Below are 26,237 nucleotides of genomic sequence, written 5' to 3'. Positions count from 1 at the left end.
CTCAGGGGTTACTCCTGGTTCATGCACTCAGGAACTACTTCTGGCAATACTTGGGGGACCATATGGGATGCTGGGAATCGAACTCGGGTTGGCTGCGTGAAAGGCAAAGGCCCTACCTGCTGTGCTATCGCTCCAGCCCCATCTGCTTTGTCTTTCTTAAGCTTGTTTGTTTACCGGTTTGGAGATGGAGGAAAGGGAAGGTGCCCTCAGGTTTCATCAAGGGGTTCCAATGCTGGCATTTTCCAGACAGAAGTTTGGGGAAGCTTGAAGGAAGTTGGGGATGGGGGAGTTCCTAGCCTCTGTGGTTCCTTCTCCCTCTCAGCCTTCCCTTCTGCCGTTTCGGCTCCAGAAAGCCCTTCTCTGCCTCACTCCCTAAAGACAGAGGGAGTCGAGGACAACTGCTCTGTTCTGGCCCGTGGTCTCTGTCCTTCTGTCCCTTCTCCAGGATCTGCCAGCCTCCGGGACCACATGGCCAACTGCCACATACCCCTGGATCCTTCTTAACCATAGGCACCCAGATCTGTTTGCTTCCCACCTGCTGCCACCCTGGGTCCTGAAGCCCATGTGTCCGATTCAGCCAGTCACTGTCCCCCAAACCGGAGGGGGTTCCTGGCTGCAGACGACAGCCGTGGCCTTGCTATGTGCCAGCCTCGCTGCCTTGGCTGCCTGGCCCTGGGCCCGGAAGCGAGTGAGTGATTCTGCCTCTGTAGCTTTATGCGTTCATGCGTGAAATGGGACTAGTTCTGCCCGTCGGGTTTCCCTCTGTTGGGACAATCCAACAACATCAGGTCCTATGTCCGTTCTGTCATGTCCTACTTCACCCCGAGGGCACCTCTTCTCTCTGGCTAAGAAAAGGACCCAGGCCAGACACTCCCTTTTTTGTCTGCCTTAGGCTCAAACTCCTTTTTTTTTTTTTTTGTAGGTGGGGGGAGAGTGGTTTTTGGGTCACACCCGGCAGTGCTCAATGTAACTTCTGGCTCTGCATTCAGGAATCACTCCTGGCGGTGCCCAGGGAACTTTCTGGGGTGCCAGCGATTGAACTTCGGTTGGCAGTGAGCAACGCTTACCAGCTATACTCTCTCTCTGGCCGCTGGCTTAAACTCTTGCGCTTCACAGGGTGGTGATGTGCCCGGAGCCATCCCTGTGTATGTGCCTCTCCTTTGCCCCATCCAGATGCTCAGCTGCAGGGGAGGCACAAGATTCACTCTGCCCTTTGTGTGCTGGGCAGAGCCGTGCCAGGGACGGGTGGAGACAGTGGCCCAGCTGCCCCCCGTCACCCTCCCCACCCTTGCTGCTTCTCTTCTCACAAACTGGCCTGGGGAGCAGCGGGACAGCAGGGCAGAGAGGGACAGGGACAGTCAGACTCAGGACAGGGGCACCCCTGGCTGGGGTCACGCCACGATGAAACTTCTGCCAGAGAACACTTATGGACAGGGTTCAGAGACAGAGGGGAAAGCAGCAAATCCAGAGATCTGGGCTCCCAGGACCGGTGTTGAAAGAGCACAAGGAGGGGAGTCCAGCCCCCTGGCCTCAGGTTTTACTATTCGGTTCTTTTGAGTCCTTGGAACACACCTGAGCTGGGGGTGGTCAGACTGAGGACACAGAAGAGGCTCAAACTTCTCAAGTATTTTGCTGAACACTCTTAGAAGGTATCCTCCATGGCCATCAATTTATAGGCAAATCATGACTTTATTTTTCAAGACTAATATCCACGGCCAGGGAAAAGAGGGGCTAGGAGGATTGCCCAATGGTTGGAATCAACCACATGTGTGTGGGGTGGCTGGTAGGTAAGATAGAGAAAGGACCAGGATAACAATGATAGCTAGAAATGATCACACTGGGCAAGAACTGAGTGTTAAAACTAGGTAAAAGGATATACCTGACAACCTTTCAGTATCTGTGTTGCAAACCATAATGGGAGGGAGAGAGAGCGGCGGGGGGAGGAAGAAGAAGGAGGAGGAGGAGGAGGAGGAGGAAAAGAAGAAGAAGAAGAAGAAGAAGAAGAAGAAGAAGAAGAAGAAGAAGAAGGAGAAGGAGAAGGAGAAGGAGGAGAAGGAGAAGGAGAATAAGAAGAGGGAGAGGGAGAAGGAGAAGGGAGAGGAGGAGGAGGAAGAGGAGGAGGAGGAGGAGAGGGATGAAGGGGGAGGAGGAGGAGGAGGGGGATAAAGGGGGGGAGGAGGAGGAGGAGGAGGAGGAGGAGGAGGAGGAGGAGGAGGAGGAGGAAAGTGCCAGGGTGAGGTTGGGATGGAGTGATGCGAGGCAAACTGGGGACACAGGTGCTGGGAAATGTATATGGTGGAAGAATGAGTGTTGGGACACTGTATGACTGAAGCCTAATCATGAGCAGTTTTTAAAAGGTCTCTCTCACAGATTCTATAAAAGTATCCTTTTAAAAATGTACCAGGAACAAAATTCCTGGTACTAATCTCAGCCATTGTTGCGTGTTACTCTCCTATTTTGTTACTTTATGTTCCCCAGATGAATGCAATCTTTCTATGTCTGTCCCTCTCTTTCTGACTCATTTCACTTAACATGATACTTTCCATGTAGTACCACTTGTATGTAAATTTCATGAAATCCAAGCACAAAATTTGTAAGTCTACAACTGTACCTCATGGTGTCTCACTAATAAAAAATATCCAGCAAAAAAGAAGAAGAAGAAGAAGAAGAAGAAGAAGAAGAAGAAGAAGAAGAAGAAGAAGAAGAAGAAGAAGAAAGAAAGAAAAAAAGAAAAAAGTACCAGGAACTCAGAAGAATGTATGTTTGGAGAATGTCTATTGCTCTTCTCCATACTGCTACTTACTGGGAAACTCATATGATTTGAAAGAGGCAACAAATAGGGGTTGGAGAGACAGTACAGCAGGTAAGGTGCTTGCCTTCCACGTGCCAACTGGAGGTCAATCCCCCTTATCCCATATGGTCCCCTGAACACCACTAGGAATAATGACTGAGCAGAGCCAAGAGTAACACCAGAGCATCACCGGGTATGGCCCTAAAACCAAACAAAAACAAAACATCAATAATAGGAGCTGAGAGCTCCCTGGAAGAGTATGCAGGAGACCACCAGTTAGCTCTCCAGCACTGAGTGTGATCCGGGGTATGGCCTTGGGGGCCCCTGAGCCCACAAGCCACCACCAGCAATAGGGTGTGAATCTGTGGTGTTCCAAATAACCATAATGGGAAGGGAGACATTTTAAAATCAAGTTAAATTTTAAAATAGTAATATTAAGCCTATTATAACACACTGTGTGTGTGTGTGTTTGTCACACCTAGCAATGCTTAGGGGATACTCCTGGCTCTGCACTCAGGAATTACTCCTGGCGGTGCTTGGGGGACCACATGGGATGCCAGGAATCAAACCCGGGCCAGTACCTGCTGTACTGTCACTCCTGCCCAATATGACACAGCTTTTTATGTGGAAATAATTTTTGTACAAAGCAGAAAACAAACCAACCAAAAACAAGAATTTGCATTTAAAAAAAAAATCTCCTTAACTTATGATTTCCAAAATTCCAAAATCACTGTGACCCCATAGGCCCCCTGGAAGTTTCCTGGGCAAGGCTGATGTGCTTGGGAGTACAGGGGTTCTGCCTGGCCCCTCCTGCCCAGTATGGCTCATCTCCCGGAGGAGACTGGGACAATCAGCCCAGCTGGGTGGCAACCCCCCCCTCCCCCGCAGGTCTCCTCTCAGGTGCGGCCTCAGTTTCCTCACTTGTTAACTAGAGAGCTGGACTCTTCCTGGTTCTCCAGCCAGTGGTGGTGAGACATGTTCCAGAACCGCACGCGCCCCCGCACTCCAAGGACACTGACATGCCCCCTCTCAGCCACCCCAGGCCTGCACGCTAGCCCATGGAAACACCGTGGCAGAGTCTTGAGACACACACGCAGGGGTTCCCCGAGTCACGGGTGGGCTCTGACGCAGGAAGGAGTATTCGGGGTGCGGCGTGCAGCGCTAGGGGTGCAGGAGGGCCAGGTCCCCCCTCCCCCAGGAAGCGCGCGTGAAACACGCACGCACCCCGGCGCGCCACTGGCCCGCACGGACGCGCGATGGCCCGGGAGAGCGCGGCCAGACCGCTCCGCTCCGGCTCGGCTCGGGCTCCTTCCATTGGCGACGGGCGGCCCGGGCTCCCCCTCCGCCGGCTTGCGCGCCCCCGTGCCGCAGTCCGCGTCCGCCCCGCGGGTCAGCCTGGCTCCGGCTCCCGCGCGCAACGAGCGAGCGGCGCACGGGAGCGAGCAGGGCAGGGCGCGCCCGCCGGCGGGGAGGCCCCACGCTGCGGCAGGAGCTGCGGTGGCCGCGAGGTGCCAGCCCGTGCGGGGCGGCAGCGGCAGGCCAGAGCGACAGCTCACCGGCTGCATGGCGCGGTTGCCGGCCAGCCAGCGGGGCGCCCGGCCCTGGCTGCTGGCGCTGTCCATGCTGGGCTTCGGCCTGATCCTGCAAGCCGGGGCCAAGAGGCCCCCGAAGACGCCCCCCTGCCCGCCCAGCTGCTCCTGCACTAGGGACACCGCCTTCTGCGTGGACTCCAAGGCAGTGCCCCGGAACCTGCCCTCAGAGGTCATCTCTCTGTGAGTGCCCAGCCGAGTGCCCAGTCCTGGCGCGGGGTGGGGAGGAAGGTGGAGAGGGCGAAGAGGGCGCGAGAGAGTGGGTGGGCAGAAAAACCCGCGCCCCTGTCTTGGGAGTGGGGTCCCGGAGGGCTGGAGGCTGAGCGCAGTCATGAACCGGGAGGGCGCTGGGCAGCCTGCTAGCCAGGCAGCCATGGCCGAGGAGAGGAGCCAAGAATGAATCATCACTCTGGGCCTCCCTCGGAGACCTACTGTGTGCAGGCAAGTGACAGGACATGCGACTGCGCCTCACCTGTCACTGCAAAAACAGAGAGGCTGGCCCCAGGGAGGAGGGCAGCAGTGGGTGGCCCCGTCCTGCCCTGCTCTGGCCAGACACCCCGCACTGGTCAGCACCCCTCAGCAGCAGCAGCAGCGTGAGGGGGGACAGACAGAGAGGCTGTGTGCTCTCCCCCTCTCAACTCCCTCCCCGAACACCCAGCCCCACTGAGTTTGGGGGCTCCTGATGGCATGGGCAGTGGGAACTTCTCTGGGCAGAGGGAAAGTTGAGCCTGGGATACTTGGCAGGGGTCGTGGGTCAGGGCAGGCAGTGCATGGGGAGAAGGGAGCGCACTCCGGGTGGGGGCCCCCGGCGTGCTGAAACAGTGTGTAGTAGTCACCCTGCTCCCACACCGGCCCGTGCTCTGACCAGCGTGTCCCCTGCAGGACGCTGGTGAACGCCGCCTTCTCGGAGATCCAGGATGGAGCCTTTGCCCACCTACCGCTGCTACAGTTCCTGTATGACAGAGTCTGGAGAGGCACCCTGCACGCGGGGGGCCCTGCATGTGGGGGACCCTGCACCTGGGAAACCCAGCACTTGGGGGACCCGGCACCTGGGGGACCCTGCATTTTGGGGGACCCTGCACTTGGGGGACCTGCGGACCTGGCACCTGAAGGACCCTGCATTTGGGGGGGCTGCATTTGAGGGACCCTGCATTTGGGGGATCCTGCATTTGGGGGACCCTGAATTTGGGGGACCCTGCATTTGGGGGGATGAATAGCCTGGAGAGGGGTCAGGGAACAGTGGCACAGGCAGGGGATGGGATCTTGGGCACAGCAGTGAACTTACTTCATATGAACACCAAGGTAGTGGGGTGCAGTGACCCCTTTACATCACGTCTGGGAGACCAGTGACCCCAGGGGTCAGGCTATGAAGAGAGAGGCTGTGGGAGGCTGAAGGGAGAGGAGACAGGGTCTGGGGTTCCCAAAGGAGCTGTTAGAATTTAAAGCCTGAGTCATAGGCGGGTGCTAGTGAGTGGCCCACCTCCTCCTCCAAGAGGACCATCCTCCAACCCCACGATGGGGTCCTGGAAGGACTGGAAGAGCTGGGAGAGGCTGGGAGGCAGGGAGTTGTGGGGTGGGAGGGGGACCTGCCCCTGACTTTGTTTACAACTCAGAACTCTGGGACCAGAGCAGGTGGTGCCAGCCAGGTGTTGGGCTGGAGGTAGGGGAGGGGGGGAGGAGTGGGGGGAGGCAGCCCTGGCTGGAGGCAGCCCAGGGTGAGGAGGCCGGGAACCTGGCAGCAGGTGCATACCCTTGCAAACAGGAATTCTCCTTTGCCTCTGCAGGTTGCTCAACTCCAACAAGTTCACGCTGATCGGAGACAACGCCTTCACCGGACTGTCCCACCTGCAGTACCTGTGTGTGGGAGTGGGAGGCAGAGGGAGCCCTCTGAGCAGGGGAAGCAGGGGATGAAAGAGGCTTATATCACCCTCCAGGACGGGGTGCTGGACTGCGGTGGGGAAGAGTAGTAGCCTTGCGTATACAACTGGGGGGCGCTTTTGGTTTGGTTGCTCCAAGAAAGTCGATTTCCAGGAACGCGCTTCCTGAAAAGGAGGCCATGGACCGAATCAGTTTGGGGACTTTGGCTTGAGCCATCCTGCCTGGCAGTGCTCAGGACTGACTCAGTATGGCCAGACTCAGTGTGAAAGCCTGTCTCGGGGCCAAGGAAGGGCTGAATCTGGGGGGTTAGGGTGTGTGGGGGTGGGGGGCTGGGCTCCTGAGTGGCTGGTTGCTTTCCCTCAGCTTCATCGAGAACAACGACATCTGGGCTCTGTCCAAGTTCACCTTCCGAGGACTGAAGTCTTTGACACACCTGTGAGTTGGTGACCCCCAGAGCCCCACCTTTCCTAGAGGGACCTTTGTGCCCCCATCACTGTTTTCAGTGCCTGCCTCTCTCTTACAGCTCACTGGCCAATAATAACCTGCAGACCCTGCCGAGAGATGTTTTCCGGCCGCTGGACATCCTGTCGGACTTGTAAGGCCCAGGCCCCTGACAGCATGGGGGTGGGGGGGCGGCACATGATTGGGAGGTTTGGGGAGCCTCGACGAAGGCTAGGCCAAGTGAGATAGAAATTGGAAGCCTTCCATGTTGGGGTTCCTCGGGGAATCTGCAGACCTTGTTAAAATGCACAGCAGAAGTTCTATGCTTTTTTTCCCCGCTTTTTGGGTCACACCCGGCGATGCACAGGGGCTACTCCTGCTCATGCACTCAGGAATCACTCTTGGCGGTGCTCGGGGGACCATATGGGATGCTGGGAATCGAACCTGGGTCGACCGCATGCAAGGCAAATGCCCTCCCCACTGTACTATCACTATAGCCCCATTCTGTGCATTTTGGAAGGGCTCATCCATGCACGTTCAATGGCATCTGTGCTCGGGACCTAGAGCAGTGCTGGGAGCATACTCAGTAACTCAACAGCAAGATTCCTGGATGGGTGGCTTTGGCGAGATTGGGTTGAGCCATTATTGCAGTCCTCATACTGTGAAAGGCACCTTTCCAGGGCCTGAAACACCCCCCCAAACACACACACCGCCCACTGGCAGGCATGGGTCCACAGGGTTGCATGTGCCCCCCAGAGCACCTTCACTGATGGGCACAGAGAGGCTGCATGAGTGCCCAGCAGCTGCCTCCCCGGTTAGGCCCCGCCCCCTTGGCCGGAAGCCCACTGAGCTGAGATGGGCAGAGGAGGCAGAGCTGCTCACATGCAACCCATCCTGTTCTGGTCCCCCCCCCCCCCCCCCGCGCAACCTCCCCCAATACAACACCACCCCTGATCCAGGGACCTGCGAGGCAATTCGCTCAACTGTGACTGCAAAGTGAAGTGGCTGGTGGAGTGGCTGGCACACACCAACACCACGGTGGCCCCCATCTACTGTGCCAGCCCACCCCGCTTCCAGGAGCACAAGGTGCAGGATCTGCCGCTGCGTGAGTTTGACTGCATCACCACGGGTAAGAGCTGCCCCCCCGCCCCCGACCCGGAACCCCTTTCCTGGTGACCCCCATCGGGCGACGGCCACCTCCCAGCAAGCTCTTCTTCTCTTCTCTCCACCCCCTCACCCCCGCAGACTTCGTGCTGTACCAGACGCTGCCCTTCCCAGCCGTGTCAGCCGAGCCCTTCCTCTACTCCAGCGACCTCTATCTCGCTCTGGCCCAGCCCGGCGCCAGCGCCTGCACCATCCTCAAGTGGGACTATGTGGAACGGCAGCTTCGAGACTATGACAGAATCCCAGGTAACCGAGCCGAGCCTGGCTGTGGGTGCGTTGCCAGGGGATGGGGGAAGCAGGCTCAGCTCCCTTCTTCCCCTCCACTGAGCTCCGGTCAGTGGAGGGAGAGAGATGAGGTCGGGTCTGTAGCCCATAGAGAGCACTGTCTAGTCTTTGGGGTGAGGTTGATACGGACACAGGTACCATCCATGTAACGGGTAGGTGCTGGGAAGGGGTTACGAATGTGCCCTTGTGAGAGCACAGGTGAGAGGCAACCAGGGAAGCCTGCCTGCTGGAGGGGAGGCGTATGTGGAGTCTTGGAGGATGAGAGAATGAGGAGACTCAAGTGATGCCCGGGTTGCTGGCTTAAGAACTGGTGGAGGGACTGGAGTGGTAGCACAGTGGATAGGGCATTTGCCTTGCACACGGTCGACCCGGGTTCGATTCCCAGCATCTCATATGGTCCCCCAAGCACTGCTTAGAGTAATTTCTGAGTGCATGAGCCAGGGGTAACCCCTGTGCATCACCGGGTGTGCCCCAAAAAGCAAAAAAAAAAAAAAAGAAACTGGTGGAGGAAATGGGAGTGGCCCCAAGCTCATTTTGACATCCATTGACACTGAGCTGAGCCTCCCTGGCCAAGGTAGATTTAGTTAGGAGAATATAGAGTGGGGAAGGCATTTGCCTTGCACACAGCTGACCCAGGTTCAATCCCCACCATCCCATATGGTCCCCTGAGCACTGCCAGGAGTGATTCCTGAGCAAGGATCCAGGAGCACTGCCAGGTGTGGCCCTGAAATAAATAAGGCTTAGTTAGGAGGCAAAACTAAGGAAGGGGGGACAGCATGAACCAGTCAGGAGGACAAGCAAGCAACAGGGGCCGGGGAGATGGCTCAGAGCGCTGGAGCCCACGCCTGGCATGCACAGGGCCCAGGGGCGGTTCCTAGAGCCCCATGGCCTCGACTGCAGGGCTGGGTATCGCACTGGTGGTCCTCAGCACTCCTAGAGAGGCATATCCCCAAAAGATGGACGTGCAAGAGCATGGTAATGACATAAACCTTCCCCGGCTCTGACACCAGCATCAGTTCAAGCGAGGAAACTGGTAGCTGACAGGCAGCAGCAGCATCGTGGGGGGAGCTGAGGAGGAGGAAGGCCCGTGGGAAGGCCCGTGGGCTCTGTGGGTGCCCAGACTGTGCTGCGCCTGAGGGACCTGAGGGGTCTGTTTACAAGGGAGACCCGAACAACATCGGAGGGCGCAGAAAGTCAGGACGGTCCTAGGTCTACGGACGAATGCCAAGTCGTTGTATTGGAGAAGCCACACAAAACAGACAAACAGAAGACTTTGCCCCAAGAAGATTCCGGGTCCAGATGGTTTGCCTGGTGTGTTCTAGCAAACGTTTAAGGAAGCGCTAGCCCCAGACTCACACAAATTGTGCTGTAGAGCAGAGCGGGGGATTGACAGCACTTGAAGATTGTATGGATGGACTGTGTATATAGGGGGAGGGGAACTAGAGAGAAACAGAATTCGAAACCAAGGGCCCAGGAGGAGAGGAGCAGTTGCTAGTTCCGATCTACGGAACTCCAGTCTTGGCCCAGTGGAGCTGGGGGGAGTGGGCACACAGAAGGACAGTCGGGGCTATAGCTCAGGGTGGGCATCCCCAGTGTCTAAGTAGGTAGGGCAGGCTCAGCCTGTCTGAGGATGTGGGGGAGTGGGGAGCAGGGTGCCGCCCAGCTGGCCGGGAGATGAGAGGCCACGACTGACTGGGGACACCGGGACAGGTCAGGAATGTGGTCCCAAGTAAGTTTGTGCCACCTTGTTCAACATAAAAGTCCTTGTCACTGCGGGAGCCCTTGGGAGACTGTTTTCACAGAACTGTCTGCCCGGCCCAGCCATCCAGCTGTGCCAAGCTCAAACGCCCCTCCTCCATCCCCTGCTGGTCACTTGTTAGCGGGGTAGCTCTGCCCGGACCATCTGGAGCTGGGGTTTCTTTTGGTGTCAAACAGGATAATAATAGGGTCCTTTGCAGAGCAAAGAGCAGAGGCAAAGCCTTCACACTTAGCATAGCGACAGTCACAAATTCAATGGCATACTAGCTACCCCCCCCCCACCGTGGAGATGTAGAAACACCTATTTTGTGCTCAGTGTCACTTCTATTTGGAGCCCTCAGGTGTGGTGGGGCGGGGGCAGGGGTTGATCTTAGCTGTGAGACCACCAGAAAGGACCCACGCTGGTGGAGCGGGGCGGGCAGTGCAGCAGGAGTGAGGTACTAGGGCTTAGTGCAGAGCTGGAGGGGACTGGCCCCCTCTACTAACTTGGTTGCCCCCCCCCATGTGGCAGCCCCTTCCGCCGTGCACTGCAAGCCCATGGTGGTGGACAGCCAGCTGTACGTGGTCGCCGCGCAGCTGTTCGGCGGCTCTTACATCTACCACTGGGACCCCAACACCACGCGCTTCACCAAACTGCAGGACATCGACCCGGAGCGCGTGCGCAAGCCCAACGACCTGGAGGCCTTCCGTATCGAAGGTGACTGGTACTTCGCGGTGGCCGACAGCTCCAAGGCGGGCGCCACCAGCCTCTATCGCTGGCACCAGAATGGCTTCTACTCCCACCAGGCTCTGCACGCCTGGCACCGCGACACCGACCTGGAGTTCGTGGATGGCGAGGGGAAGCCGAGGCTGATTGTGTCAAGCAGCTCCCAGGCGCCCATCATCTACCAGTGGAGCCGCTCGCAGAAGCAGTTCGTGGCCCAGGGCGAGGTGACCCAGGTGCCCGACGCCCAGGCCGTGAAGCATTTCAGGGCTGGGCGCGACAGCTACCTGTGCCTCAGTCGCTACATCGGCGACTCCAAGGTCCTGCGCTGGGAAGGCGCCCGCTTCTCCGAGGTGCAGGCGCTGCCCTCCCGGGGCTCGCTGGCCCTGCAGCCCTTCCTGGTGGGCGGCCGGCGCTACCTGGCGCTGGGCAGCGACTTCTCCTTCACCCAGATCTACCAGTGGGATGACGGGCGGGAGAAGTTCGTGCGGTTCCAGGAGCTGGCGGTGCAGGCCCCCCGGGATTTCTGCTACATGCCCGCGGGCGACGCGCAGCTGCTCCTGGCCCCCAGCTTCAAGGGACAGACCCTCGTGTACCGGCACGTGGTGGTGGACCTCAGTGCCTAGGGGGGGCCATGGCGGGGGTTCTTGGGATGGCCGCGGGAGCCTGTAGGAGCCGCGTGTGCCCACGAGAAAGACACATGTCGCCAGTCTGGCGCCGTACCCTCCCCAGCCCCTCCCCAGCCCCCGTTAGCTGGGCACACACCAGAAAGCAGCCCAGAGAGCCACGTCTCAGCTGTACCCGCATGAAGACCCAGCACCTGCTGCCCCGACGTCGGACTGCGTGCCCAGTTCGGGGCGAGGCTGGGCAGGGGTTGGCGTGCTCTACCATTTCCTGTCGGTGCTCCAGAGGTCTGTAGATGCTCACGTGCCCTCTCTGCGCTCACAGCCATGCCCTGGGCCCTGCCACACGCACTCGCCAGTCCCCACTCTCTGCATGACCCGACGGACACCTGTCTCCACACCCCTTTCTGATTGCACACTTCCAGTGGAGGCCGCTTCAAGGGGCACCTCCATCACCTTGCCTCTCCTAAGAGGGTACTTGGTACCCGTTCTTCATCCCCTCACACATGGTGTTCCCCACCCCCCGCCCGGTAGCTGACAGGGATGAGAATGTCGAGAAGGTCATGCCAGCCTCTGGGTACCAGCTTGACCTGCGGGGGCAAAGCCCGTCTGCTGGAAGCAATGACGAGTGTGGCCAGTTGCCTGCGTTCCTCTCTTTCCCCAAGTCTTCCTCTGGGCCCGCGTGCAGCTCAGATGAAAGCCTCTCTCCTTTCTCTCACCTGCAGTGCCCGCTGCCCAGACGGGGGAGCCCAGCCTCTGCTGGAGACCCTGAGCTTCACAGAGCTGGCCTGGCCAGGAGCCTGCCAGCAGCAAAGGCATCGCGAGCGGTGGGGTTGGGGTGCAGCTGAGTTGGAGAGTATCCTGGGTGCCCAGCCTGGCATACTCGCCTCCTTGGCCGCACACAGAGGCGCAGCCCAGCCTTCCAGGAGCCGATTGGCAGAGGGGGTGGGACAGGCGAGTAGGGCACTGGAGCGAACCTCTGCTGCCCCCTGGTGTGCAGACCTGGCAGCTCAGGTGGGCTGGTGAGGAGTTGTGGGGAGCTGAACCTCCTGGGTGCAGGATGCCAGGGCCCTTGCGGGCAATGCTCTGATTCCCTTGCTTCAAATAAAAAGTTCCCACCCGTGGCGGGCTCTCAGTGTCCTTTGCTGACTGGAAGTGACACAGTTTTAGGCCCTGCTGCTCCCAGGCTTTCTCGCCAGCTTCCCATTCTCCCTTGGATCAGAGAGGCAGAAAAGGTGGTCCATCTTCCATCTGGAGATGGTGGCCTGCAGGGGGGCGTGCTGGGGAGCGCGGGTAGGTAACAGCCCTTGCCTGGGAAGACTCATGGTCTCTCCCCACCCTCAGGCAGACCCACACCCTCCCAAGGGGCAGGTGTCTAGGCACTTTCCCCCTTCCCCCAAGTCTCTGCTTCTTCTGGAAAGCGACCGTGATTCCCAGATAGAGCAGAGATGAGCCCAGGTCTTCCACTCTGCCTCGTGGTTGAGACGAGTTCCGAGCTCTGAGGAAGCCCTGTGCCCACAGTTCCATCCCACACTGCCACCCTGGGAGTGTGGAGGCCACTCTTTTTTATTTTTATTTATTTTTACTTTAGGGGGTCACTTGATCACTTGACATCCAGTTACTCATCGATTTGCTCGAGCGGGCACCAGTAATATCTCCATTCGTCCCTGTCGCGTGCTAGTGTAGCCCAGTGGCGTCTGCTCCTTCTAGGAACACGAAGAGCCTCAAACCGATTGTTCAGGGTCTTGACGAAGAAGTCTGACCATCTTGTAGGTGGGCAGCCACGCGGTATTTTGACGTCCCGTGGAATCCAGTCGGTAATGGCTCTAGTCTAGCAGTCTCCAAATCTCTTTACGTGATCAGCCCATCTGATTTTCGACGCCTTGGCAAACGAGAAAGCGTCCCTGATTCTTGATCGTCAACAGAGGTCGAAACTCCGGGATTCTTTCTCTCATTTGAGTGAAACGTGATACTCCAAGCATAGCTCTTTCAATTCCTCTTTGGGAAACTCGAATAGCGTTTTCATCCTGTTTTCGTAAGCCCCAGGTCTCTGAGGCGGAAGAACAGTGGAATCAAAGAGATGTGCCCAGAGCCAGAGGTTCTTCATCCTCTTAGCTATATCTTCGAGGCTCTTGAAGGCATTCTAAGCCGCTCTCTTTCTCCTGCGCAGCTCAGGTGACAGGTCATTCGTCATGTTGACTTCTCCACCTAGGTACCCATAACTGTTGCATTTGGAGATGGTCCTTCCATTGAGAGCGAATGGAACGTCAGGAACGAGACTGTTTCTCATTTTGAGTGGTCACACCCAGTCACACCTGAGCAGGGGTTACTCCTGGCACTGCAGTCAGGAATCACTCCTGGAAGTGCACAGGGGGACCATATGGGATGATGGAGACCAAACCTGGGTTGGCCAAACGTGGGTCAGCTGTGTGCAAGGCAAATGCCCTACCCACTGTGCTACCACTCTGGCCCCAGGGAGGGCCACTCTTGAGCAGGCTCCGTGTAGAGAGGAGAAGGCTGATCTCCGAGAGACAGCAGTGTGCGGATTAGGGTTCCTTACTCCTCTGCAGTCGCTAAGCTCCTGGATCTTGCCTCTGACCTGTGGCCTCTGACCTCAGTGCCCAACCCACCCCCAGCCCTCATGACCACTCCTCACCAGGGGAGGTTCAGGTGAGTGGATTCCTGCCTCCTCAGGCCGGGATTCTGTGCTGTGACCTTCACAGCTCTCCCCCCCGCCCCCCCGGTTACCAGGCCTCACTGTCTGGGGGATCGGACCATCACGCTGTGCCAGGACAGGTTGCCAGGGATCAGCCTCCCAGGCAAGCTGGCACTCACTGGCCCAGTAGAAAGATAAACATCCCTGGCTGCTGCTGCCCCGGGGTCCGGCGTCCCCTTGAAAGCCCAGTACCCGGGGGAACTGGGCTGCTGTGTGGCTGCCTGGTGGCCTGCCCCAGGGTCACCTCTCTGTCCAGAATGCTGCTTAGCAACCAGTGTAACTAGGTGACTGTGTCAACAGCTCAGGACCAAAGGCCGTGAGAGGCAGAGTTCACACACTCAGCTCCTCCAGAACCTGGGGGAAGGGGGGCTGCTGGGGGGGGGAGGGGGGACAGTGACACCCAGCTGCAAGCTGCAGACGCCACCATGGAGCCCAGCTCCAAGCAACTGACCTCTGAACCTTGCCCCTTAGATTTCCTAAGACACCTCCAGGAGAGATGGGTCCAGCGAGCGGGTGGGCACTCACTTCAGCCAAGGCGGGTAGGAAGAGGCCCATCAGATGAGGGTCAGGTGGGGGAGTGGACGAGGAGACTCAATGCAGCTGGGCCAGCAGGGAAGCCGGCTCCACCATCCCCCTCTCCCTCCCCCTTCTTGGGCAAAGCCCCCACTCCCAGACGGAGCTTCTCCCCATTGAGTCAGCCACATCCTTTAGCCCCAAGGGAACAAGGATAGTCTCACATCAATTACAGTGTCTGAGCCCCAATTGGGGGTGGTTGGTGGACAGGACCTGCCTGAGGGGATCCCAGCTCCAGGCATTTCAGGTTCCAACTGGGGGGGGGGGGGGAATGCGAGGGGGTGTTAGGCCCTGGCAGGAGGGGGTGAGGGGGCTCTTGGAGGGAACCAGGAGGCATCAGGGCCTGAGGGAGTTTCTCCCGAGGGCTGGTTTCACTGCTGGCTCTCACACCCAGCAATACCAATAAAACCGATGATAATAATTAAGACTGTATAATCACTGTGTGTTTATTTATCCCCCAGAAGCCTCCTTTCCCTGGCCCCCATCATTACCTTTCCGGCCTTCAGCTAGATGGTGGGTGTAAACTACGGGCTCACTCTAATAAAAAGTAATAGCTGCCCGGTTTCTCCCTCCCACAACCCTGGACTCAGGCAAGCGATGGGAGCTGCTGGGCCCCGTTTGCAGAGGGCGGTGGTGGATACACAAAGCACCTCCCGCAGGATGGCAAAGACACCTCCCTCCCCACGTCCGGGTGGGGGGGCTTCTCCTTCCCTGCTGGCCCTGGCCCTGTGCCACCCGCAGAAGACGATGGCACCAAGCCTGTGTCCGTCGTCATCCAGCTACCGTCAGCACCAGGTGCCCCTGAACGGTAGCTCTCATCAAGGAGTGTCCTTCCTGTGTGGGCAGAGGATCTGGGGCAGCGGGGGCGGGAGCCCACACAGTGCCCTGGGACTGCAGGCCTGGGGTACTCATGCCCTTGTCTGCCAGGACGAGGTGGGATTCACAGTTCTGCCCTGGATCTTTCAGACCCCCACGCCAGCCTGCCAGATGTGTGAATTCAGGAAAAGGACACCCAGCTTCTCCCAGGGGAAGCACCGGCCCTTCTTCCTCTGTGCTCATCAGCATTTCCAGGTCCTTCCTGGTAGACCCACTGGTAGAAGGCCAAATTTGGGAGTCTTGGAAGAACTAGGAGACTAAACTCCCCCAATTTTTGCCTGTGCCTGGCAAAGGGGGGAACTCTCCCCATCTCCTCCCCTTCTCCGTTTCACAGAGTCAGGGGTAGCATTTATGGTCCGAGGTGCATTCATGGTCTCCTACTGGTCTCCCCCTTCTAACTCTCCTTGCAGATTTGTTTTGGATTAGGGTTACCAGTCAGACGTGTCCACCCAGCAACGTGCCCCGGGGTGCGTGGCCCCTTTAAGAAGCAGGGCGGGGGCGTGTCCGACGTCGCCCCGCCCCCCGGCAGGGCCGCACCGCGCCTGCGCGCTGCGCCCGCGCCTCGGGGTTGGGCAAAACCCGGTTCCGTGCAACTTTCAAGTGAGTTGCAAACTCCGCCCCGAGCCCGCCGCCTGCTGCCCGGCTCGCTGGCACTTGGGGGTCGTCCCCCAACCTCTCCCAGCTCTCGCGAAGGCCGTGCACGACCCTCCGCTGCTCGGCCCGGGACCCTCCACGGCCGGAGGAGCCAGTGGGTCCGAGGCAGTAACTGCCCACGCGCGCGGGGCCCGGCTCCCTGCCCCGGCCGCTGGCCGCTGGCCTCCCGGCGCCCAGGACGTGGGGCCGGCGGGCAGACCCTGCGAGCCCCCCGCTGCGGCCGGCCGCGTCTGTGGCAGCCCCCTCGGGTGCGCCGGCCCCGTCTCCAAGCGGGGTGGTCTCCCCCCCACCTCCGAGGCTGCAGGATGGTGTCCTGGATGATCTGTCGCCTGGTGGTGTGAGTATGGCCCGTGGCAGCCCGCCCACAGAGGTGGGCGCTGGGAACATCTGGTGGCAAGGGTGGCAGGGTGGAGGTGGGGGACTCTGTGAGCTGTCCCCTCCATTCCCGGCCCTGGCCGCAAGGGTTAACGGACCATGGGGCAGGGCACTCTGCATGGAACGCGACCACCAGTGTCCCCGACCCCCCTCTCAGGCCCCCTATCCCCCAACCAGAGGTCTCCGCACTCCCACTCCTGGCTCATGGGGTGGCGCCCAGGCCCGTCCAGCCCTCCCTGGCTTGTCGTTGTACACAATGCGGTGTCTGGCCCTTGTGGGCGGTGCACAGGTGTCTCTTCTTCAGCGCCAGTCACATGACTCACCGCCCTGGCCTTGGCCTCCCCACTGTGTCCTGCTCGTCACCTTTCAGCTCTCCAGCCCCTGGCTCGAACACCCCTGTCTGCTGCCTGGCACTGCCAGGCCTGGCGGCCCTTGGCCCGGATTACATCTCTATGGGAGGGGACAGCTTGATGCTCTCCCCAGCTGGGAAACTTGCCTCCCACCTCCTCACTGCGGACAGGCCCTGTGAGCTCTCTCTGCCTCTCTCTCTCCCCCTCATGCACCCATAGGCCATGGGATGCAGGCCTGGGCACGCATGGGGTGTTTGTAAACAGCAGGGTGGGGAGGCGGCCTCCAGGGCTCTGACTCAGGCGCAGGTTGTGCAAGCCAGGCTGGAAGGACAGGGCGGGCACCCGTGCCCCTGCCCCCCCCAACTCTTCCCTTCTCCCCCCCCAACACTTCCCTGGCTGTTCTTCCAGGCTGGTGTTTGGGATGCTCTACCCAGCTTATGCATCCTACAAGGCGGTGAAGACCAAGAACATCCGGGAGTATGTGAGTGTGCGGGGAGTGGGGTGTTGGGGACCTGGCCCAGGTGGGATGCCAGCCCTGGGGAGTATGGGAGGACTGGGGGACTGGCAGGGGTCTGAGCTGCACACACACGCGTGTGCACGCATGCGCACATGCACACACACACACACATACCCTGCCTCCTCCAGGGAGGGTGGCGTATTCTGAGTAGAGCAGGGGTCTGAGCTGCACAGACACAGACACACAGACAGACACACACCACCTCCTGCCTCATCCAGGGACAGTGGCGTATTCTGAGTAGAACAGGGGTCTGAGCTGCACAGACACACACACACACACACAGACACACACACACACATATACACACACACACATACACAGACACACACACACACACATATATACACACACACCGCCTCCTCCAGGGAGGGTGGTGGGTTCTGAATAGAGCAGGGGTCTGAGCTACACAGACACACACATACACACACACAAACCGCCTCCTCCAGGGAGGGTGGCGAATTCTGAGTAGAGCAGGGGTCTGAGCTACACACACCCACACACACACACACATACACACACACCACCTCCTCCAGGGAGGGTGGCGAATTCTGAGTAGAGCAGGGGTCTGAGCTACACAGACACACACACACACACACACACACACACACACACACACGCCTCCTCCAGGGAGGGTGGTGAATTCTGAGTCGAGCGGGTGTGGACGTAGGGCAGGCCGCCCGGGTGCCTGTGCGGGAACTAGTGGGTGAAGCTCGCTGGGGTGGCTGCCGGAATGAGTGGCAGCTCCGAGCCAGCTGGGTGCTGGGAGAATGCAGCGAGACAGGCTCTGTGGAATCTGCTCGGGGTCAGCCTGGGTCAGGGGAGTTGGCCGTGAGAGCTGGCGGGCACAGGGGCCAGCCCCTGATGTGCGGCACCCTCTCCCCCAGGTCCGCTGGATGATGTACTGGATTGTCTTTGCACTCTTCATGGCAGTGGAGACCTTCACCGACGTCTTCATTTCGTGGTCTGTGCCCGGCACATGGGGGAGGGGGGGTTGCAGGAGGACGGCTGCTCGTCCAGGCCCTGGTTGACCCCCGACCTCCTGGCCCCCGACAGGTTCCCCTTCTACTATGAGGTCAAGATGGCCTTCGTGCTGTGGCTGCTGTCGCCCTACACCAAGGGGGCCAGCCTGCTGTACCGCAAGTTTGTCCACCCATCCTTGTCCCGCCATGAGAAGGTGCCCGCCAGGGAGGGGAGACGAGGGGGGCCGGGCCCCAGGCCAGCTCCTTCCTCTTTGTTGGGGGGGGGGATATGGGGAGACCGGAGCTTGGCTGGTGAGTAAGGTGGAGGGCAGGGGTCCAGGGCTACTCAGCCACCGCCTCTAAGCTCTCCTGCCCGGTCGCCCACAGGAGATCGACACCTACATCGTGCAGGCCAAGGAGCGTAGCTACGAGACAGTGCTCAGCTTTGGGAAGCGGGGCCTCAACATCGCCGCTTCCGCCGCCGTGCAGGCCGCCACCAAGGTGCCCAGGACCCCAGGCCTCTAGCAGCCCCAGCCGTCTGGGGCGGGGAGTCCTGTCCCCCTATACCGGGGAGCCGAGAGAGAGCGACCATCCTTGCCAGGGAATGGGGACAGGAGGTGGCAGGCGCCTGCGGGGGTACCAGCGTTGCCCGCTTCTTGCAGAGTCAGGGCGCGCTGGCCGGGAGGCTGCGGAGCTTCTCCATGCAGGACCTGCGCTCCATCCCCGACGACGGTCCCACGCCCACCTACCATGACCCCCTCTACCTGGAGGACCAGGTGCCTCGCCGCCGGCCTCCCATCGGTAAGCGGGCAGAGGGTATCCTCCCGCTGGGCGTAGCCTGCGCCTTCAGACCCAGTAAACACCCGGCCTGGCCTCTGCACAGGGTACCGGGCCAGCGGTTTGCACGACAGTGACACAGAGGAGTGCTGGTCGGACACTGAGGCGGTGCCCCTGCAGGCCCCCCGGCCCCGGGAGAAGCCTCTGGGCCGCAGCCAGAGCCTGCGCCTGGTCAAGAGGAAGCCGCTGACCCGGGAGGTCAGTGCGGGGGAGGCCACAGGAGAGGCCCCGCCCAGTCCCTCGGTGCCCACAGCTCACGGGACGCCCACTCTCTCTCCCTCAGGGCACCTCGCGATCCCTCAAGGTCCGAACGCGGAAAAAGCTGGTACCCTCAGACTTGGACAGCTAGGGCCGGAGAGGCCGGGCTCCACCTTACCTCAGGGCCTGCGGGGCACCAGGGCTGCCTGGGGGGCTCTGCCAGGGTCTGCACCAGCCGCCCCCTCCGCCTGCCCTCCTGGTGGCCAAGGACCAGGGACAGAGGCGCTGCCCTGTCCCACTCAGGGCTGCCCTGCTGTGAACCAAAGCAGCTGGATCCAGAGTTCTATTTATTATTGCCTTTCCCCTTCCCGTGCCTTTTGAGGTTTGGGACCAGAGGTCCCCCCCACACACACACCCACACCCCTCACCCCCCCACCCCGCCTTACAAGTGAAACCAAAAGCCCTCGGGTCACACCAGTTCCTTCCTGCCCTTCAAAGTACTTGACCGCCTTCCCAGGGGCGCTCTTGTGTGTCTGGATGTTATGTTTCCTGTTGGCGAGTGAGGTCGGGTTGTGTAAGTTTTGATAAATAAAATACACAAAAGTTTCCTATTGCTCTCCCGTTTCTCTCCTCCCCGTGCACAGCCTGCCATGGACGGGCCAGTGCCACCTGCCAGAGGAACCCCGTGTTCTGGGGGAGAAACCCATCTGCGGGGAGTGGGAACGCAGCAGGGACTGTCCTGATAAGCTCTTGGGGACCTCTGAGAACACAGACCGCCTTCCAAGTGGGGGTTCAGCAGCCGGAGAGATAGTAGAGGGGGCGGCCCCTGTGCAACCCTCCTCATCCTACGTGGTCCCCTGAGTCACACCAGGAGGGATCAGAGACCGGAAGAAGCCCTAAGAACCACCGGCTGTGATTTCCCCCCCCCCCAGAAAGCAAAAAATATAAAGCCAAGGCTAAGAGGATGTGGCTGGGGCTGTGTGCAGAGGAGCTCACCTTCCTCCCCACCAGGGCCTGGGTGCTCCCTAGGAAGAGGGACCCCAGGGAGGTGCCTTAAACACTGGGAACCCTGCATGACAGAGAAATGGCCACTAGAGGGCAGCAGCTGCCAGCGTCTGTGCTGTCCCCAACTTCCAGGTCAGGGGCAGGCGGGGCTGGGAGGCTGGCCAGAGCGTCACCCTGCGGGGGCCTGGCTGACACTTCCCAGCTCTGGCCCTGCCTCCGTGGCCCATCCTTGTCCTCGTCCTCAGGCTCGACGCTGGGACCCAGCCCACGCCTGCCTGACTGCTCCCTGGAGCAGCCGGCTCTATCCGGTCTGGGTGCTCAGTGACCAGCGCCGTTCCCCTGCCGTGACCCCGTGCCTGCTCTTCTCTCCCGGGTTGGGGGGCGGGGAGAATGCTGGAAGCCTGGAGTGCCCTGAGGACACTGGGTCAGCTCCTGGTGGGGGATTATCCAGGCTTTGTTGGAGGAGGGGGTGGGGGGCAGCTCCCGGGGCTTCCCCTGCCAGCCCTGGCCACTGCTGCTGCATTCTCAAGCATCACAACTATCCGGACCCAGCATCAGGCACGGAGACGAATGGCGCCCAGCCACTAGGACAGGGGAGATGCTGCCCTCAGCCCCTGACAAATACTTACTTTTCTTTTTTAGGGGGCCACAGCCTGCACTGCTCAGGGCTTACTCCTGACTCCGTGCTCAGGAATCCCTCCTGGTGGGGCTCAGGGGGTTGAACTCAGGTTGCTGTACCCTGACCTGACATGCACCCTACCCGCTGTACTGTCGCTCTGGCCCCAACAAAGACCTATTTGATCCTCGGCATAGTCTTAGAAGCAGGCCTTGAGAGGACACGTCCTTCGCTTGCCCAAAGTCGCACGGCTACTAAGTGGCAGAATCGGGCTCTGAACCCGCCACTACCACTCTGCAGGGCTGGAGAAGGGGCCGGCTTAGGTGGGAGGCTGGCAGTGGACCCTACCTTGACTGGATACTTGGTGGAGGGCCTTTCCTCAGATCCTCCCCATGAGTCTGTCAGGTGTGTGTGTGTGGGGGGGGGGGGCATCTTCCTCTTTTACAGACGGGAAAACATGGAGAGGAAAAGTAACTTCCTGTCTGCTATCCTACCTCTCAGCTGCCTTCCTGAGCTGCTTGGGGTGGGGGAGGGTGTCAGGGTCTGTGCAGGAAGGATGGGGGACCAGTTAGGGTGAGGCTTAGGGGTTAGGGTTGGGGTTAGGGTTAGAGTTTGGGTTAGGGTTAGGGGTTTGGGTTAGGGGGTTAGGGGTTCAGATTAGAGTTAGGGGTTAGGTTTGGGGCTAGGGGCTAGGGTTAGAGTTAAGGATTAGGGTTAGGGATTATAGGCTGGAGTGAGGGTTAGGGTTAGGGTTAGGAGTTAGGTTAGGGTTACAGGTTAGGTTTAGGGGTTAGGGTTAGGAGTTAGGATTAGAGTTAGGGGTTAGGGTTAGGGGTTTTGGGCTGGAATCAGGGTGAAGGGTTACGGGTTCAGGTTAGGTTTAGGGTTAGGGGTTAGTTTAGGTTTTTGGGCTAGGGTTAGGGTTACAGGTTAGGGTTAGGGTTATAGCATTGAGAAGCCATTGGCATGCGGGGGCCAGGCCCCCAGCTGACCACTGACACTCACCCACTTGCCCTTCACCTGCCTCTGCCCCAGCCCTCCATGGCACACGCCGCCCCAGGTGCCTTTCCTGGCATGCCAAGCCCTCCTCACGCTCCTCTGCCAACACAAGCCCATGAGCTGTGGGCCCTGCTGCTGTTCTGCTGCGTTTGCCAGCGTTCTGGGGCCCCTGATGTGCTCTTCCTCCCCACAACATCAGTTCCTTTCCTACCGGCCCTTTGAACTGCATCCAGACAGCACCTCCTCCAGGAAGCCCTCTGTGAGCCTCCCCCCACCCTTTGGACATGGAGCTTACCCTGACCACAACCACTCAGTTCTGCAAGGGACTTCTGTTTTTGCTGGGAGCGCCTGAAGGCACTGCGGCTTCATGAAGAACAGACTTGCGTTTATTCACAGTTGTATCCCGGCTGGAACAATGATGGCTTAACCCGAGGGGAGATTGTTGAACACGAGTGGCTGCGGGTGGGGCCTGCTTATGCCGACTCTGAGCTCCTGAGCCATCATCAGAAACCTTTCTGCCCCCAGAGAAACATACCCCTGTCCCGCCCCAGAGGTCCGCACTGGACTGACCAACGTTTGCTGGCCAAGGTGGTGGTGGTGGACTGAACCACAAGGCTGCATGTGGCCCCTGGGAGTTGTGTGCTGGCCTCTGACCACCCCGCAGGGAGGTGGCTGCCCCAGTCTGGGGTCCCCCGGTCCTCTGACCCCCCTCAGGGAAGTGGCTGCCTCAGTCTCCAGGGGTCCTCGGCATCCCTGGGGCCAGAGGGGACAGTTCGAGTTCTGGGACCTGTGGACCCACAGACAGGTGACTGCTGGGCTGTGCTTTCTCCAGGTCGGCCCTGGCCTTCTGGGAACCCCTGAAAACCCCTGCCAGGGCCGCCTCTCATGGGGTGACAGGCACATCCTTCCGCCCCTCTGGCCAGACCCTCTGGGGGAGGGAATGTGCTCTCCCCTGCCTGTGCCCTCCCTCCCCCGTGTACCCGCTGCCTCTGCAAGCAGGCTCAGGGCTGGCACGGAGCAGGAGGGGCTGCCCTGGTCTGTGTCCCTGGCTCACTCCTCTCTCTCCCCTGCAGCCCCGAGTGCTTCTCTGGGGGGAGAGGAGGCTGATCCGGCAACCCGAGTCCAGGGGCAGGTGGTCCTCTCTGCACCTGCAGCTTGCGCCCCACCCTAGCCTGGCACCCCGTCCTGCCACCACCAGCCCGGCAGAGCGGGGGTTCCTGGCCTGCACAGCCCCTCCGTTGCGAAGGCCAGGGGGCAGCGCCCGCCTCCCCCATCACTGCCCACTGCCCCAGCACCAGGAACATGGGGTGGACAGTGGATGAGGGGGTCAGCGTCCAGGGCTGGACAGACCTGAGGACCAGAACGAGGGCCGCTAGACAGGCAGATCCCAAGCACGGTGGCTGGGGAAGGGACCCGGGGGTGGGGGGGGAGGAGGTGGCAGGGAGGTGTGGACTGAGAAGAGGAATTAGGTCAGGGGAGTGGGTGGGTGGGTGAGCGGGGAGGGGGCAGCCCCCCAGCTTCCTCCTGGCTCTAGAAGCATCTCTGCACTTCCCTTCCTCTCCCCTCCCCCAGCCCCGGGAGAGCTCTCCCGGGATGCCCCCTCCCCTGTGCCCTGCTCCAGGCATTGCCCCCCAGGTGGGGGCGGGTGGGGGAGCCAGCCTCAGCTGTGTGAGGCATGGAGGGGCTGGGAGCAGGGCTAGGTGCCCAGACGGCCGCGTGTGTGGGAGGGCTGTCCTCAGATGCCCTCCACCGGCAGTCCCCGCTCTGACGTGGGTGCCCCCCCTCCCGCCCGGATTAGTGGCAGCTTGGCCTGACTCTCCGGGGCTCCTTCCCCGCCCCCCGCCGGCTGCCCTCCCCTGGGCAGGGGGCTATTCCATCGAGGGGGGCCCTGAGCTTGCCCAGGTAAGGGGCTCCGGGGACAGTGGGGGCTGGGCAGCTGTGCGTGTCCTTTGAACGTGTGTGAGGGGTCGGAGCAGGACTGGGCGGGCCCGTGCATAGCCCGGGGTGCCCCCGGCTGGCCTTTGTCCCCACGCCCAGCACCGTGTCCACTCCGATTGCTCTCGCACGTGTGTTTGTGTGTGTGTGTGTGTGTGTGTGTGTGTGTGTGTCTATCTTTTGTGTCTCCTGGCTGGGCTCTGGCCTCGGGCATGGAGCAGCCGCTACCAGGCTCCGTGGGCCTGCGCTGGGTGGAGCCGGATGGGAGCCTTGAGGGGAAGGAAGGAGTCCCGGCGGGGTGCTCCAGGGTCCCCTGGGACTCCTGGTCTCGCTCAGAGGTGGGCCCTGCCAGACCAGATCCAGACTCTGGGGGTCGGGTGTGGGGGTGCCCGTCCCACCTCCCCTGGCAGCCCCCGTCTGGCTGGGGGTGGCGGCGCAGGCCCCCACCTGCTGACCCAGCCTTTCCTAGGCCCCAGCCGCAGGGACCTCCCTGCACCCCCTCACTCGGCTGCCTCCGCCAGAGGACACAGTTGGGGACCACAGGAACACCCCAGTCCTCCCTCCCCACTGTCTGCTCCTGGGCCCTGGTATGTGTTAGACCTTCCTGAATCGCCCCTGGCACGGCAGGTTGGGGCCACCGCTCAGGAGAGCATTAGTCACTCCTCCTCACATAGGCATCCCCACCGGCTGGCCAGCTCTAGAACTGACCCGCAGAGCACGACAGGGGCTGGGGGCTCCCCCCTGGGCCCTGCCCTGTTCTGTCGGCTCCTTCCCCGCTGCCTGAGGCTTTGCCCCATCTGTCCCTGTGGCTGCCCCCCACCACACACACACACACACACACACACACACACACACACACACATATAAAGGGCTCAGCCCTCAGCCGCACAGTGGGCAGGGGGTGCCGCTCTGTGGCCCCTGCCCGGTGAAGGCCCAGCACAGCTTCCGCGGGAGGTGCAAGAGTCTCGGGTGGGAGGTGGGTGCCCCAGGGGAAGGGAAGCGCCCGTTGGGCGTGTGGGTTTCTGTGTGTGTCTGAATCTGTCTGTGTGTGTTTGAATCTGTCTGTTTGTGTCTGCGCTCTGGAACCACCCCCGCAGAGGAGGGATGCTTCCTCGGGTGCAGGGCGCCCTGCTTTCCCATTTCCTCTCCTCCTCCTGTTCCCTGGGCCGCCTGGCTCCCGAGGAGGGTTGCTCTGTGGGCCTGGGGGCCTGGCGATGGGAAGCGCCAGAACCCCGGCAGGCCAGGCGGCGGCAGGTGCTGGGGGACACCTGTGGGGCTCCTCTCTGTGGCGAGGACATCAGGGGCTTTGGAACAGGGACCGAGTCGGCCAGGCCCTCCCAGACGGATGTGTAGGCATCATTCGCGCATCCGCCTCAGGGAAGGGGTTGCCGGGTGGGTGTGAGAGGTCCCTCTGCAAGGTGAGGACCAAGCCCGGCCAAGGTGGCTGCCAGGTGTGCCCTGGGCCAGTGCTGGAGAGGACCAGAGGCGAGTGGTCCAGCGGGCACGGGGCCGGCTGGCTTGGGTCCGCGCGCCCATCACTGACCCGTGAGAACCCGACTGCCCCTGCCAGCTCTGGCACTGCCCCCTCCCAGCGGCCCCGCCCCAACACCCCGGGGGGCACCACGCCCCTCCATGGCCTGGTCCGGCCCCTCCCGCCCTTTGCTCCAGTTCCCGGGCTTGGCACCTATAGTGGGGGTGCTGTCCGCCTGCCAGGCTCCGGGGCCGGGCCCACGGGAGGGTGGGGCGGCTGGGAAGCTGGCACGCTGCCCCGGGGGAGCCTCTCTCGGCAGGCGCCCGGGTGCCGCGGGGGGAGGGGGGAACAAAGGGCTCATTCTCCCCGTGCGCAGCCGGTGGCATCGCCGGGGCGTTGGCGGAAGCCCCCGGGGCCGGGGAGGGGGCAGGCCCGGGCGGGGCTGCCGAATCACGGGCTCCTGTTTCCCGCAGGGTGCTGGAGGAGGGAACCGGCGGAGCAGCTTCCTCACTCTCAGTTGCGCGTCTGGCGATGGCGAACAGAGGTCCTGCTGCGCTCCCCGCTGCGCTCTCGCTCCACTAGCCGCGCTGCGCCCCGCCGCGCCCTCGCCGGTGCCTGTCTCCCGGGTGCTGGGATCGGCCCCCCTTCCCGGCACGACCCCCTCCCCCTGCCCCTCGGCCACCTCCGAGCCGGGGCGCGCGTTCCCCCCGGCCCGGCTCCCTCTCTCGCTCCGGGGGCACCCGCTCCCTCGCCCCGGCCCGGCCCTCCCCGCGGCGCAGCACGGAGTCTCGGCGTCCCATGGCGCAACCCACGGCCTCGGCCCAGAAGCTGGTGCGGCCGATCCGCGCCGTGTGCCGCATCCTGCAGATCCCGGAGTCCGACCCCTCCAACCTGCGGCCCTAGAGCGCCCCCGCCGCCCCGGGG

The 26,237-nt window shown here is 61.0% G+C and overlaps 3 protein-coding genes across 3 annotated transcripts; all 3 read left to right on the top strand.

The window, feature by feature from the left end:
* The first annotated feature begins 4,106 nt into the window (after positions 1–4,106).
* On the top strand, positions 4,107–11,270 carry LGI3 (leucine rich repeat LGI family member 3). Its single transcript, XM_056118982.1, has 8 exons — positions 4,107–4,563; positions 5,263–5,334; positions 6,165–6,236; positions 6,622–6,693; positions 6,782–6,853; positions 7,659–7,828; positions 7,945–8,109; positions 10,418–11,270. The coding sequence occupies exons 1-8, from the start codon at positions 4,355–4,357 to the stop codon at positions 11,233–11,235; spliced, it is 1,650 nt and encodes a 549-aa protein (XP_055974957.1). The 5' UTR covers positions 4,107–4,354; the 3' UTR covers positions 11,236–11,270.
* A 4,747-nt stretch (positions 11,271–16,017) lies between these two features.
* REEP4 (receptor accessory protein 4) lies at positions 16,018–19,539 on the top strand. The gene is made up of 8 exons (XM_056118989.1): positions 16,018–16,388; positions 17,185–17,257; positions 18,178–18,254; positions 18,347–18,467; positions 18,640–18,753; positions 18,915–19,053; positions 19,136–19,287; positions 19,373–19,539. Exons 1-8 carry the CDS (start codon positions 16,357–16,359, stop codon positions 19,436–19,438), a joined length of 774 nt encoding a protein of 257 aa, XP_055974964.1. The 5' UTR covers positions 16,018–16,356; the 3' UTR covers positions 19,439–19,539.
* Positions 19,540–23,686: 4,147 nt separating this feature from the next.
* On the top strand, positions 23,687–26,218 carry HRURF (HR upstream open reading frame). The gene is made up of 2 exons (XM_056118991.1): positions 23,687–23,809; positions 25,787–26,218. The coding sequence occupies exon 2, from the start codon at positions 26,112–26,114 to the stop codon at positions 26,214–26,216; it is 105 nt and encodes a 34-aa protein (XP_055974966.1). The 5' UTR covers positions 23,687–23,809; positions 25,787–26,111; the 3' UTR covers positions 26,217–26,218.
* Positions 26,219–26,237: the final 19 nt, after the last annotated feature.

The sequence above is a fragment of the Sorex fumeus genome, unplaced genomic scaffold (assembly GCF_029834395.1).
Source record: "Sorex fumeus unplaced genomic scaffold, SorFum_2.1 ptg000039l, whole genome shotgun sequence".
In the NCBI taxonomy this organism is placed as follows: Eukaryota; Metazoa; Chordata; class Mammalia; order Eulipotyphla; family Soricidae; genus Sorex; species Sorex fumeus.
Note: the sequence above shows the minus strand (reverse complement) of the source record. Positions and strands in the feature narration are given on the sequence as shown.